The sequence below is a fragment of the Akebia trifoliata genome, chromosome 2 (genome assembly GCF_017979445.1).
Source record: "Akebia trifoliata isolate Shusen 1 chromosome 2, ASM1797944v1, whole genome shotgun sequence".
Taxonomy (NCBI): domain Eukaryota; kingdom Viridiplantae; phylum Streptophyta; class Magnoliopsida; order Ranunculales; family Lardizabalaceae; genus Akebia; species Akebia trifoliata.
The window spans coordinates 2,820,880-2,836,798 of record NC_141376.1 but is presented as its reverse complement, the minus strand read 5'-3'; the positions used below and the strand labels follow the sequence as shown (position 1 = coordinate 2,836,798).

Genomic DNA, 15,919 nt, shown 5'->3' with positions numbered 1-15,919 from the left:
CTAGATTGAGGTGGGAATTGTATCGGGCTGAAGGAAAAAAAAAAAGAGTTTTGCCCCTACAAATAGGACTAGCAAAGAGGAACAATCACAACTTTTGAGCTCAAAATATCATCCGTTTTGGATCAAATCTCGCTTATTATGGTTTTGGAAAATAAGTAAGTTTTTAAAACGATCAAAAGACAATAGGGTGTGCCGATTTTACCCTTACAATTGAAGCAAAGGTAAAAGGTTTTTTAATGTGAAAACATGGGTAATTTAGTAATTTAGAAGTAGGTCCACACATTTTTGTAAAAAATATATATTTAAGATGCTTTCCTATCTTGTTAACCAAAAATGTCCTAAATACCGTCATCTTCAGCTACTAAAAAAAATCCTATTTTTCTTTCCAAATCCAATCATCTTTAACCTTCTAATCTTCAATACAATCGTTTTCAAATTCAACAATAATTTACAAATCTTTCTCCACCTGTTTTGGTAAATTTAAGTTTCTCAAGAGAGAGAGAGAGAGCGAGAGAGAACTCTTACTTATAACACTACAATCCTTCTGATATTAGACAATTATACGAACTTGGATGGTGTGTTATAAGTAAACGTTGGTGTGCTAATATAAGCTGTCAAAAAAGAAAAAAACTCCTGTGCATGCTTAGATCATCAACTCATGGTGTACATGTTGTTATACACTAATGGTCTCCTTAATCATGATTAATATACAAGAGTGAATTAATTAATTAATATGACCTCCACAAAGGTCGAAACCACTGTGAATGAAACGATGATTGGTAAGAGATCATCACTAGAAGCACCACAACCAAAGCTCCAACACCCCAAGGCGAACTCCTCGCTCGATGAATTGACTCATGTTCTGGTAGTGGAATCCGAAAGGCAAACCTCTGGTTCATAGACATAGAACGTACAATTAAGATCAATATAACAGGTAACAAGAAGAGGAGAAGCTGCATGTTAACCAAACTGTGATGCATCTCTGCTTTGTAGTCTGTGAACTTGGAGAATGACAAGAGGAGAACTACGATGGCGAAGATGGAGAGCAAAGGGAGTGGTGGAGGAGATATGGATGATAGCGTCTGACTTGTCCACCCATGTTTCCATTCTGGTCCTCTCCTCTCTTTCAAGAACCAACCCATGTATGTATGTCAGTGTGTGTGTGTGTGTGTGTGTGTGTGTGTGTGTGTAATAAGAGAATTAAAACAGGTTTAAATATTGTGGACAAGAATGTGGGGTTGTGTGTTGGGATGAGATTGCTTTAGCATAAATGCTTAAGAGTACTGATTCTATCACTGATCAGACCTTTCTTTCTTTTGGTATTATGCCCACTCAAGAGTGGCAAATGATACCAAATTGTATTTTAAAACCACCTGAGTTGACTCAACTGGATTCAATGGAATTTCAGGATGACTCAGATATGAGAACTTGTTAAATCAACTCAGTAACCTTCTTGTATTACATCTAAATTTTCTTTTTTTTCCTTTTGATTGTTAGGGTCTGTTTGATTGCTTATGAAAATGGATAGAAAAATTATTTTCCTTGAAAAAAGCGATCTTTGAGAAAATTAAAAATGATGGATCGTAGGAAAGAAAAATCAAGGGGTTTGAAAAACCCATCAAAGCCAAAAAGAAAAAAGAAAAATAAAGCAAGGTGATGTCTGCACGAGGTTGAAGACACATGTTTAAGCTGAAGAGGCCAAATTGTTCACAAAGAGGATTTGTATTTTTTTTTTTCAATAGAATTGTTCCATTCCACGTCATCTAGCTGCCTCTCCTTTTTAACAAACAAACAAAAACAAAAAAACATAACCACCTTCATGTAATTTCCAAATTGTCAAACAAGATAATTTTAAAATTAATTTTATTTGAATCAACATTAAATAAATATAATTTTTTTATTTTAATTTTTAACAATTAATTTGACTCTCTTTTACAAGTATTTTAAAATATCACATTATCTTGTAAATCTTTTTAGAAGAAATTTGAAATCTATAAATAAGAGTCTCTTCTCCTCCCATTTTTCTTTCCAAGACTCTCCTTGAGAGATCCTAATGTATATTTAGGTATATGGGGATTTTGTGTGTGTGTGTGTGTGTACATATATGGAAAGGATTCGGCAAACAATCTTAGGGACAATGTTGGGAGACAAAATTTGTCTTATACAACATAAAAGTTTTTGGATTTGACTGATTTTTTTTTTATAAGAATGATCTCTATGAGAAGATCATTCTCATAAAAAAATCATTCCAACATTAAACTTCTAATGGCATTAAAAGTGATTTACAAAGTTAAAGAATTGTGAACTGTCAATTTTTATCGTTAATTTGTAAATCATTTTTTATGGGATTAGAAATTTTAGATTGGACTGATTTTTTGTGAGGATGATCTCCTCACCATATAGATTATCCTCACAAAAAATCAGCTCAATCCAAAAATTTTGAGTCATATAGGACAAATTTTATCTCCCAACATTGTTCCTTTAAGATTGTTTGGTGAACACTCCCCCCCCCCCCCCCCCCCCTCTCTCTCTCTCTCTCTCTCTTATATATATATATAAGAGGGAGAAAAACCTATTCAAATTTAAATATGCTCCTTATTGGCTCAAAGAGTGTCGAATGGGCCCATTAAGTGTGTAACATTGCCTACTGGATTTTAGTTAAAGGGTGTCTCCCAAACGGTCATTCCAATAGATGTTTCATCTAAATGACACTTCCGTTAGGTTTCATACCTCACTAGGTTCATTTGTTTATTTTCAAATGGATGTGATTTTTGAAATTGTTTCCTATATAAAAAGGTCAATTCTATTAAGAAAATTATTAGAAATATGGAATCTCTCTCTCTTCCTAATTTTCTTCTCTTTCTTTGAATTAATTTATGTTTTCTTTATAAAAAAAAAATCTATGTATCAAAAATCCTATGTCACATATTTTTTCAAAGTTAGTGTAAACTTTGAAAAGACATACAATTTGTGATTAAATTAAACTCTATTCTATCCTAAAAACAATTTCGTCCAAAACCTAATTGCATATTCGTTTTTCAAGTAGAGTGGAGGCATTTATTGTCTATAAGACAACGTAATTACGTGTCTCAGAGTAATTTTTTTTCTTTCTTTCTTCCTTTTCTAATTTTCTCTTTTTTTTTCACCATTTAATTTCAACTCTAAGTGATATAATAAGTGATCTGTGACCATGATAATGCACTTTTGGGATTCCATGTAAGATAATTCTATAACTCACCTATTTTACTTCATAATCTTTACATTCTAGAACATTCTCGTGATATATTTTTCTTTTATTTTTGGGGGCTGTAGACCTCTTCCTCTATGATAGCTTTTCCTTTGATATTTTCTTTTTAGGCTTCTAAGTAGTCATTTCTCAGTCATCTCTTTGGAAATATAAACCATTGATGAGATATTGGATTTGACATCATTTGATATGAACCTAAACAATAAACCAAACGATCACAACAGAAAGAAAAGAAAAGAAAAAAAGATGAGCCCTTTTCTCTTGTGGTTGTAACAAACTAACAATCTTTTCTAATATCTTATTTTCTGTTAATTCAAGTATCATTGTATCTACTCCAATATTTCAATTTGTATTCTTCTGTCTTATTCATTTAGAGTTTACAACAGCCTTTACATCTTACTTTCCAATATAATATAATATAATATATATAAAATATGATTTTTTAACAAGGCCGTCATGTAAGTTTGAGTCAAAAAGTATTGGCTCCACCAACATACCTTTGTTAATTGCATTTCTTATCTAAACAAAAACTACTCTTTCATCTTTCCCCATCAATGGTCACATGCAAGCTCTTTTAATGGTCACACACACAATCCAATCTTCCCCCTTAGACTTAATTTACTAAAATGTGTGTGTGCGTGTTTTTTTTTTTTTTCTCTCATTGCTGTTGTGCTGGTCTAAGGTCAGGGTTAGGTGTGCTCATGTTGCAATTAAGAAAATTTTCAGGTTAAATTGTGCGTTATTTATTGGAGACTTTTAGCTTTGACTAATGCTAGTGTGACACAAGAGGGGACGCACATCTGACATGATGGCATGCACATAGCTGTAGATGCTTTTTACTTGTATTTTGCTGAAAAGCATCTACGGCTGTGTGCACGGCTCTCTAGCTTTTCACTTAAAAAAGAATGGGCTCATTTAAAAATTTAGACCATTTCCTAACTTTTCGAAAAGTCAAAAATATCAGAAATTGGGGATACCAAAGACCATTTCTTAGTTTCGACCTTTGCCAAAAATTTGGATATGATTTTACGAAAAAAATTTTAATTTTCAAATTATACTTCAAAATGCCTCATACATATGATAATTTTTAGTTAATGATCAAAATGTCGAAATTCTAAGTTGACAAATCAAAATATCTAAAGAAACATTTTTTTAATATACCAAAAGCCTCGTTACTTTTGGTAGTGCTTCTTAACTTCAGAAAGTGCTTATTTGAATATTGTCACCAAATCATCAATGTCGCAATTGAGATTATTATTAAGAAATTGCAGTGTATTAATTAAGAGTTGGGGTGCTAATAACAACTCTCTTGCTTTTCCTAAATTATTTTCAAGCTTTGCAGTAAACTTAATTTTAATTTCATCTTCAATACATCATTTTGAACATCACCCTAATCCCTTGTCGAAAATCTATTTTTCTGTTAAAAAATCTTTATCTTCTAATTCTAGAATCTTATCTTGTTCCTTAGATTTGAAGGTTAAAATAGATTAATTTTTCAGAAAAAAAAATATTTTTGAGGTTGAAGATGACTTATATTGGGAGGAGAAATCAAAGTTTTTGATTTCAAAATAAAGACGAGGATGATGAATTCATTTTGCATTAGTTTATTGGAGAAGACTTTTGGTGAATAATTGAGATACCTTATATTTTAACAATGATGACATAACCCCCTTGGCTTGGGTCTTTTCTCATAAATTGATGAAAATGATCTAAATGATCTTTCAAACTCCGACCAAATACTCTTCTTCTCCCCAAAACTAGTCACTTTCAAACTCTTCGAATTCACCATTAATTATAATTTACCCCTGTGATAGAAAATCGTAGCTCCACCCCTACATGCAAACAAACTCACAACATCCCAAATGATACAACAAAATCATCTTGTGGTATCCTTTGTGAACTAAAGACTACGAGAAATCGAGAATTTAAACCATCATTGAAGCCCTTCTATTAAAAGGAGGAGCTTTCCTAAATAAAGCACCAAATGCTAACATTAGCTTGTAAAATCTGTTTTAGACATCAAATCCAATAAACTGTATAAAAACCATTTACAACGACCCCACACAAATCTCAATGTGAATCCGGATTAGCCGCTTAAGGTATTTCCATCTTATGTGGGCCCTATTCTATGTCCAATGGTCCAACTATTAGCAATGGACCACCGTCCAGTTTTTATCGATGAAGTTAATTCTCCTTGTTACTTGTGATGGAGGGACTCCACTCCAAAGACCAGGTCAACCCTGTCGTCCAAGTACTCGCCTCGTGTTGTGGAAAACTACCTCTCTACCAATCCTTTTTACTAGGCTTTGAAAGATTAAAATTTTCTGAAACTATAGAACCCGTAGCATTATATTAAATTACTAAAGCATCACAACCCATTCAATAAAACCACATCATGGCAATCAATTAGTGAAAGTTGATGTGGCAATAGAATCTCTCTAAATACATTAGTACTCTTAATCAGATAATGGTAATCATCATCTATGGTGCCAAAACCTGGTAAGCAACTTAACTTGGTCACTCACGACACACCAAATCAGGACAACCAATAAGGAAAAGGGCAAAGGAAAAAAAAATCATTTTTTTTTCTGTCCAACGAAGGGGGGAGGAGAGCTTTTGCCCCGCCACCCCCCCCCCTCCCCCTCCTTCCTTCTTCTCTCTCTTTCATCCTATTTTAAAAATAAAAAATAAAAAGTCTCCACCTTTGACCGAACCCATCTGTTTCGTCTCTTCTTCGATCTCGTTTCTTCAAACCTTCTTGATTTCCTCTCATCGAATTATCTCTGACTCTTTATCTGTCTCTCTTCATTATTCTGTAAAGTGGGTTGTTCTTCTAATACAGGGTTTATGGGTTGATCCCGATCGAGCGATGGAATTTGATTTCTGAAGACTAAAATTTAAACTTGAGAGGTTCTTTTGCAAATCATGGGGACCTGTCTTTCAACAACAAAGGTTAGTGGTTCCAACAGCAACACCACATCTACTACAACCACCTCCAATACCACCAATAAGAACCAAAGAGAGAGTACTCGACCATCTACAACAACCCAACAAGACCCATCTCGACATCACCAGCAAAAACAGTACGAAAGTCATAAAAATCGATCGCACCAACAGAGGAATTCGCAGCAATTGCACCAACAGAAGGATAAAGGGCATTCGAGGCGGCCAAATGGGGTTGTGCCGTGTGGGAAGAGGACGGATTTCGGGTACGCGAAGGATTTCGAAACAAAGTATTCGATCGGAAAGTTGTTGGGTCATGGGCAGTTCGGGTACACTTTCGTTGCAACCGATAAGGCGAATGGAGATCGGGTTGCTGTTAAGAGGATCGAGAAGAATAAGGTACTTTGTGAATTGGGTTCGTGTTGAATTTATGTGAATTATGTGTTTTGGGTTTCCTTTTGATTGTTTTAAGGGATTTTTGTTTGAGTTGAGCTTCTGAATTTTGATTGATTAAGTGGGTTTGGGAACTGTTTTTTGTTGAATCTAGATGAATATTCATAGTGGGCTTTTACGGAATTTAATTGGATATCTCGATTTCTGATCATTTTGAGGGGTTGATTCTGAGATCTTTGAAGGGTCTTGTATTTTTAAGATTTAAGATAGATTCCATTACCCTTTTGGGTTTTTGATATTTCTGGATCACTGCTTGAATAGGGATCTATCACTTTCTCGATTCGTCTCCTTTGGCGATCTTCTCATGGAAGGCGGACCACATGCCTGCCCTTTGATTTTTGATTCAGGCAAGCAACACAACCTTACATGACTTTGGAGGAAGAGTAGGGATCCAGAACGGTGTCCCGTTCCTAACCAAGGTCAGGTGGCACCTCGTTTTATGCCACGTGGCATTTTTGGTGACCCACTGACCGTATGGATATGTGTCATCCATCCTTTGGTGAATCTACTCACAAAAGAGCTGTTTGATTGGTGATGTGCATCCATTGATAATAGCATTGTCTTAAGAATGATTTCTAATCGCTGGATTTAAACTCATTTTCAAGAGCTTAGATCTAGTGGATACAAGTTATCAAACATTACTCTAGTCTTAACCACCATAATGAATGTTGACCGCAATAATTCCAAGAGTTGCATAGGAGAAGACCATGTTGTCCTCTTGTTTTTAGAGAAGAGGTCCCATAGCTAGAGTTTACTGTTTTGTAGCCGACACCAATTGGAACCTTAACCATGTGTTATGGAGAATGAATAAATTATAATGTCGAAATTAGTTTTGAATCCAGATCATGGTTTCAATTTATTTATTATTATTGTGGGTATCCCCACCCTTCAGGTGAGACTAATCCCACGGTCACATGCACCTCTCCCTCGGAAAGTCCTACGTGCAACTGGTTGAGTCGATGGTCAACTGGACCCTGAACAGTGGTCTGAAGGAATTCATTGCTTTGCGGGTTTCGAACACTTGACCTAACCTTCCTGAGGAGCTTATCAAGGCTTGTTTGCTACTAGGCCAACCCCTTGGGGTTAGTTTGTGGTTTCAATACTCATAGACTTTACCAATTTAGCAAACCGGTACCTTCATTGAAGCTAGATAATCATATATTTTTAAGGAACTATAAACTTGATGGTTCTTTGTGTTTGTATTCAAGTGTGAGGTTAGTAACCTCCATGATGGAGAGTAGTCAACTTGTTACTCTTGTTCCAGATGTTGGTGGGGGGAAAGAAATGCCAAATGAATCTCAATCAACTGTAATAATTTACCTTTTCAATGCAATAAATGAGACAAAAAGTCGTTGATCAACTAAGTAGTTTTACTGAAATCCATACATTAAGATTAGATCATAGACATTCTCCTGCAGACCTGCTGATTTTCCTGCATATTCTTTACATATGAAAGAAAACTTGAGTAAAACAAAAATCCCTAGCTGTTCTTTGGTAGCATGGCTTTTTATATCAATGAAAAGGGATTTGTTTTCCTGTTCTTACACTTCTTATGTATATAGTAATTGCAAATGTTGTATCTGTAATTATGGTTCATTTTGTGATGGTACAAACCTAAAAAAGATTGTATCAAAATCAATTGTTCTCATTGCCCATGAAGTGCGATTCTTTTCTTCTCAACATTTGAAAATAAGTCCTATCTGGTGGCAGATGATTCTTCCTATTGCCGTCGAAGATGTTAAGCGAGAGGTCAAAATATTGCAAGCCCTTACAGGCCATGAGAACGTGGTTCAATTTCATAATGCTTTTGAAGATGATTCTTATGTCTACATAGTTATGGAGTATGTTTTTATTTACTTTCAAGCATCTCATTCTTTACTCTACCTCATTGTACTCTATAATTTTCTTTCTACTAAACTTTTCCTGTATTTTATTTTGGATGATTTTTAATCTATCAAATCACTATGCTGCTGTGATTTTGTAGTCGTTCCTTATTTATCTTTTTTTATCAGGTTATGTGAGGGTGGAGAACTACTGGATAGGATATTGTCCAAGTAAGACTCAGCTCATTGGATATAAGTACTTTGTTCAGTTTTTCACCCCTTTTTCTGGGTTTGGTTTTTTTCCCCCTAGTTTTATGTTATTTTATTTTTATGGTATGGTAATCTGTTACCCTAAAGTATAACTTCTAGTATTGTCTTTTCATGCTGTGGTGGAGCCCTACAATGTTGTCTTTTTGGGCTGTGGTATATACTATTCTGATCCTTGAGTTGATTCTGTTTATTCAGAAAAGATAGCCGTTATACTGAGAAAGATGCGGCAATAATAGTGCGACAGATGCTGAAAGTTGCAGCTGAGTGTCATTTACACGGTTTGGTACATCGTGATATGAAACCCGAGGTATAGTAGGAGTGCATAGACATCTAGAAAATATTGACCTTATGCTGCGTAGACTAGTTGATAATATTATTTCTTTCTTACTGGATAATATTTCTATTTGTAGAATTTCCTTTTCAAGTCAACCAAAGAGGACTCCCCACTTAAGGCCACGGATTTCGGTTTGTCTGACTTCATAAAGCCAGGTTAGTAGTGAATCTGTCTTAGTGAGTCCGTCAATAATTCTCAGTTTATTGAGAAATAGTAACATCTTAATTTCTTTGTAGAATTTAATTTTCTATAATCTCTCTATGGAATTTCGATGCTGATGTTTTAATGAATAATATCTTACTATGTATTTTCTTCTTTGGTGAGGTAGTTATTCAATATATAAATTCTTATTTCGTTTAAGATTTTCACGTTATCTTGCCCAAAAACACGATTTTAACCATGAGTATAGGAAGTTCCTTGTTTTTGTAATTGATTTTTCTTTTCATTGGTCAAGAAGTTTTGTATGTAGAAACTTTAAGCTTTTTGTTTATGCATTGCTGTCAAACTAAATGCAGGGAGAAAATTCCAAGATATTGTTGGAAGTGCATACTATGTTGCACCAGAAGTACTGAAACGAAAATCAGGACCTGAATCAGATGCTTGGAGTATTGGTGTAATTACATACATTTTGCTCTGTGGGAGGCGTCCATTTTGGGATAAGACTGAGGATGGTATATTCAAGGAGGTACTGTACATTCTTAGACTTGGATATTGAGTAGAACTGTTTGTGACCATTGTTTCCAAAGAGGCAAATAGTGCAAAAAATGATGCAAGAAAGGGAAATTGGAGACACCCCCAAAAAATTTACGTGATGTATGAAACAAGAAATATAAAGAGAAGAACATGAAAGTAAACATCAAGGGAAATGCAAATGGGGAACTTGGGGAAAAATTAATAAGAAACTCATTTCCAAAGCATTTTCCAATCATTTCCCACCTGTTTAACTTAGTTCCCTCTGAGCACATAAGATATTCTCCTTCTTCGGACTGTACACTTTCACATCCCAAGGAAAACTGACCAGCAGGACCCTATTGAGTCATGCTTTACCACTCTACTCGTGCAACCCAAGATCATCCGAGTCTTAGCTGACCGAACAGACCGAAACAACCATTTCCAAGCTTTGTTGTGTATCATGCATCCTCTGAGTATACTTTTCTGAACTTCCATGGTTTCCAGGTATTAAAGAACAAGCCTGATTTCCGTCGGAAACCATGGCCTAGCATAAGCAACAGTGCTAAAGATTTTGTACAGAAGTTGTTGGTGAAGGACCCTCGTGCGAGATTGACTGCTGCTCAAGCCTTGTGTATGTATCTTTTTCTTCTTCTTCTTCTTCTTTTTCATTTAAAAGCAATAAACCTTTTAACCTACCAATTGTTGAGTTAAATGATGAATGGACTGCGCACTTTAGACTTATAATACAACCTTGGTAGGGTTAGAAGTATCAGAATAAGCCGTCTTTTGGTGTAGATAGTTTTCATGATGATATCTTCCTCATAAAAAATTAGCCCTCGACCCAATATATAATCGGCAGCATTTTCTTGGTCTCATTTTTCATTCCTGTCAATGGGGCCCCATGATAGTGAACTATTCAATTTCAAGTGACTTTTAACGAGGTTAGGAGTGTCAAAGTGGACTATTTTCTGTGAGGCCTTCATGGTATTGACAAGTCATTCTATGATTGGATTGTTCAAAATGATATTCATCGTGGTCCCTAAGACCGGGAGGGAAAAAGTGGTGTGTGCATATATGGTTGGTCAGCCAACATACCACTTTTTGCGGATACAGCTGTGATGATGGTAACTATGATATATGTATGTATAGGGTTATATGTGATGGATCTTGAACTGTTTTCTGGTCAATTTCCTTTCATTTTGTTTGACTTGTATGTGATGTTGGTATCCTGACTCATGTGAATTTTTTCCAGCACACCCATGGGTTAGAGAAGGGGGAGATGCCTCAGAGATCCCTGTTGATATATCCGTGCTATCTAACATGCGACAATTTGTGAAGTATAGCCGTTTGAAGCAGTTTGCGCTCAGGGTAAGTAGTTTTTGTTTTGGTTGTAGCCCTTACTTGCACCCAAAAATTTACTTATTACATCCCAATTTCTTAAATTATTTATCACACCCTGATTAAAGATTAAAACACGCCCTTCCAACAATATAAAGGTTTGGCTCAAATTGTAATCTCAACATTACAAAATATCATAACACTCATTCATAAATTTCAGTAGTTGTTTACAATTATGCATAGGCTCATAGAAAATCCTAAACCCAAAAAATAGAACTCTAGCAATAAGTAAAAGTTGGGGTGCTCTTCTGTTGGCACCCCAACTTTTACTTATTCTCTACCTTTCACTTGTATTCTTTATTATTAATTGAGGTGTAATAAGTAAAAGTTGGGGTGCCTATAACAGCTCTCGAACGAAAAAGGAAAAAGGAAAAAAAATGCTGGTTTCTGATTTCTAGATTTATTCTCTTGAAGGCATTGGCTAGCACACTTAACGAAAATGAGCTGGCTGATCTACGGGATCAGTTTGACGCAATTGATGTAGATAAAAATGGCTCTATTAGTCTTGAAGAAATGAGACAGGTATGCTTCCTTCACGTTCTTATTGTGGAACGTCACAATTTAACATCTGCCTGACAATTATCTAATATGATCTTTGTATGTTTTTTTTCCTTACATTGAAACTTGAGCTGATTATCAAATCTTAAATTTCTTTGTTATAGTTATCTACATTGCATCACAGACACTATGAAAGTATAAGGTCCGTCTCACTAGTCGTATATCTTGTTGGTCTTTGTGCAGGCCCTTGCAAAAGATCTTCCTTGGAAAATGAGGGAACCACGTGTTCAAGAGATTCTTCAAGCGGTAGGAATAGTTTTCTTGAATTCGATCTCAATACTTTATCGATGCCTGTTTATATCCTTCTTGCGGTGATTCCATTTTCTCCACATGTATTCTTGTCTGCATGTAATCTTGTCCTACTAAGCAACCTTCCGATTTGAACTACTTCCCTCATTCCTAATGAGTAAAAGATTCTCACTCATTAGGACCTTATGTTAACAAGTTTTGGTAGATATCTGGGACCTTTGATTTTTTGCCAAGATGAGCTTTACTAAATGTTAAATTATCCATTATGCTAACATTTTTTAACTTCCATTGCTTTACTAAATGTTAAATCTTGAATTAGTTTAAGTATTGCTATCTCGTCCAACATCCTTACTACCATTCCCATGATCTTCGTTTTGCATTCTTCCCCCAGAAGACCTGGCTATTCTATTACAGTTTTGGCATCTCCTTGTCTAGACACTTGTATGATTTTTCCGAATACTGTTTCTCCAGTATGCTTTGAGATCTTCATCTCTGGATATCCTTTTTCTTGAGGCAGATTGACAGCAACACAGATGGGCTAGTGGACTTCTCCGAATTTGTTGCAGCAACTCTACACGTGCATCAGTTGGAGGAACATGACTCTGAGAAGTGGCATGTGCGGTCTCAAGCTGCTTTCGAGAAATTTGACGTAGATAGAGATGGATTTATCACACCAGAGGAACTAAAGATGGTGAGTATTAAAGCTGCTATTGAACTTGCTTTCCCTTCGCACGCACGCACGACTCATTTGAAATAAAGAAACTCCTTCGTGAGGACTACGATGATAACTACACCGGTGCCATAGTGCTACACATGGCATTAATGCAAGGGAAGGGCCTACCATTTCAAGGGTGCCCCACTTATTCCATAGGTCCCTTTTTTTGACACATTGCCCTAGGGATTTCATCTTATGGTCCAAAGAGTACTACAATATAACACATGCTTAAACTGAATCTATTTTGTTTCCATTGTGTCTTACATGACCACCATATTAGACATGCATCTGTAAAACGTTGTGAAGGCATGGGTACACTCTTGAAACTCATTCTAACATAACAAATAGCAATTATCACTAATTTAATTTCTGTTATTTGCAGCACACTGGACTGAGGGGCTCCATCGATCCACTTCTAGAGGAAGCTGACATTGACAAAGATGGTAAAATAAGCTTGCCAGAATTCCGTAGACTCTTAAGAACGGCAAGCATGAGTTCACACAATGTCCACAGCCCAACCGGTGTACGAAATTCTCGCAAGTTGTAGACCATAAAGATGGTCTATGGACCAAGAGGAAGAGAGGTAGGGAGGGGGATGCACGTGGAGGTGAAGGCGATACCTCTTTTTGTTGCCTTGTTTTTAGAAGATTGCTCTTCCTCCGTTTCAACTTGAGGACCCCCGGAAAATCTAGTTTTTGTCTATAGGAATGGCACCAGGTTCCCAAAGAATAACACTAGGAGGTGTTTGTTGGAGAGGTGTCGTGCCTTGCCTGGTTTGTGCGTCAGCTAAAATGTTTTCCCATGCTCATAATGTGCATGCTTCGACATGTTGGGGCTCCATCATTTGTTCGCTGCAACTGTAATATGTGCTATAAATTATTAAATGCAAAGTTGGTGCCTTGTTGTTTCAGCTTCATGTACTTGTAAAACATTTTTTTCACCACCTTTATCTTCTTTTCTTTTAAATGTTGTGTTTGAACTGAGTAACTTCCGAACACTAAATTTATGGTTTTTATTGTCCTCAATACTCCTACTATGTATGATGTCTAACATTTGACTAATGATTGTTTTTAACAATTTTTTAATTTATTTTATAAGTGATACGAATTTATTAAAACAGGAGAGTTCTAGATGATCGGCCCAAAACGGAGTTACAAGCAGGAAAAAAAGAAAAATGAGGAAAGAAAATTAAGAACTTCCCTCACGATTATAAATCCAATTCCATCTACCCAAAAAATCCTCAAGGAAGACCCCTTTAGCTTCAGAAAAAAACGCGCTCCAATGGAAAAGGATGCCAAGTAAGCCTAAAGAAAGCTTGTGCACATCTCTCTCCTTGGCTTCGAAAACCCTTGAATTCCCTTCCTTCCACAGCCCCTAACAATTGACAAAAAGGATCAGACTCCATAGCATTCTCTTGAAAGCAAGAAAATAACCACTCAACTCAGCCCAGCTCTCAAAAACTTCCCACAAGCGAATTGAGCTTACTTCCTTGCATGGAATTGGTATTATTTATAGAGAACTGTTTCCACACTAACATTTGCTTATAACACAACAATCATTTAAGTAAAAATGGAAAAGGGGGTGTGGCGTAAGATTTTTTCTTCTCTTTTCCGACATCATACCCATCTCTTCACTTTGAACACTTACCCAACTTGTCAACTCGAAGTAGCCTCTCGAAGCCCAGGCCCAACTTAGGAACATTAGACATCTCACAGCATGTACAAATATAGCGATCTTTAATGTCCTATTGCCACTAGAAGCAAACGTCCATCGAAAAAGAAAATTTGTTAAGCTCTGAATCTGTTCTAAACATCTAACAACATTCACTCGATTCCTTTCTCACCAACAATCAGATCATCCTCCAGCGACAAGAAACCACGGAAACTCTCCATACACAACAACATCAACAACAACTATTCACTCCCAAACGCAAAATTAGTGTTAGAACATCAAATCGAATAAACAACTTTCTATAATTTGAGGGGGAAAAATACTCAAGGTGACGTATCTTTCCAGTCCGGCCATGGTAACGACACCTTTGCAACCTCTTCCACCATATGAGAGTTGGAGATGAGAATCGATCTGGCGAAAGAAAGATTGTGTAGAGGATAAAGACTGAGATTGCTCAAGTTTCGACCATGAACGCAGCAATCCGGAAAATTTTTGGGCAAAATGAGGTTGCAGATTTGGCTCCACACAGTCGACAACACCACCATTGCCACCTCACCAGCTCTATTCTGCTCCTGGAACCTACTCGCTTTCACAGAGTACAAAAATGGGCAGATTCCAAAATTACCGATTTATAAAATCTTGATCAAACAGAATATATACTTATTTTTATGAATAATGCTGAAGTGACCTCAGGCTGGAATCTCATATCGCACATCTTAGACATGAAAGTGCATGAGAACCATAGATGCTTTTCATAGAGATACAAGTGAAAAAGCATCTATGATTCCCATGCACTTTCACGTCGAGAAGTGTGATATGCTGTCCCCGCTTGAGGTCACTCCAGCATGACTATTTTTATTTTGTTAACATTTCATCATTTGTGGGTGAATAATTCTAATGACCATGATTTTCTTTAGAGAGATGCTATTGCTACACCAACTTTTGCTAATGCCCCACCAATTCCCGTGTAAATCACCAAAGAATTGCACACGGTTGGTGTGGCAATAGTAGCTCTCTTTACTTTACCCTGTGCTGCTGATGATTTTTCTCTCCTCGACTCTTGGGGATCCTACAACTACTCCAACATCAAGCCTAACAAATTTGATAGAACGTAGTCTTCAGTTGGAACCACTTACATGTATTGCTGACTCTAGAACTTCATGCAGAGCCTTCTCCGCATGTTCGTTGCCTATCAGCGAGACACAACTGATATAATCATGTTGCACATGTGCTCAATTGAAAATTGTGTCCATTGCATTTTGAGAATTTCATCTTTCCGACTATCTGTCAACTGATTTCTCCAACCGATGTATTGGTCCCAATCATAAAATTCAACAAATTAAAATTGTTGGATTCACAAATTGATTAATATATTTTCATTGTATTCCACAAACTCAATACAAACCATACTCTTCATTCTGATTCGCACTTCAATGTAGTAGGAAAGAATCGAGTAACACATCTCATGATAAATGAGTTTTCAAGATCATCGAACTGTTCTCTTTTGTCGGTTTAACACTCGTACACAAACAGACATATTATGATTGGTCATGGAATTTTGTTATCAGGGTTTCGAATTTTGGTGG

At 36.2% G+C, this 15,919-nt stretch overlaps 2 protein-coding genes across 2 annotated transcripts; one reads left to right on the top strand and one right to left on the bottom strand.

Annotated features, from left to right (window-relative positions):
• Window positions 1–728: 728 nt before the first annotated feature.
• On the bottom strand, window positions 729–1,142 carry LOC147408781 (uncharacterized). Its single transcript, XM_086460301.1, has one exon. The coding sequence runs from the start codon at window positions 1,140–1,142 to the stop codon at window positions 729–731; it is 414 nt and encodes a 137-aa protein (XP_086316427.1).
• Window positions 1,143–5,875: 4,733 nt separating this feature from the next.
• On the top strand, window positions 5,876–13,687 carry LOC147408780 (calcium-dependent protein kinase 18-like). Its single transcript, XM_086421777.1, has 12 exons — window positions 5,876–6,589; window positions 8,354–8,484; window positions 8,656–8,697; window positions 8,932–9,043; window positions 9,147–9,225; window positions 9,586–9,755; window positions 10,247–10,373; window positions 10,995–11,110; window positions 11,555–11,662; window positions 11,882–11,944; window positions 12,465–12,638; window positions 13,045–13,687. The coding sequence occupies exons 1-12, from the start codon at window positions 6,173–6,175 to the stop codon at window positions 13,207–13,209; spliced, it is 1,704 nt and encodes a 567-aa protein (XP_086277903.1). The 5' UTR covers window positions 5,876–6,172; the 3' UTR covers window positions 13,210–13,687.
• Window positions 13,688–15,919: the final 2,232 nt, after the last annotated feature.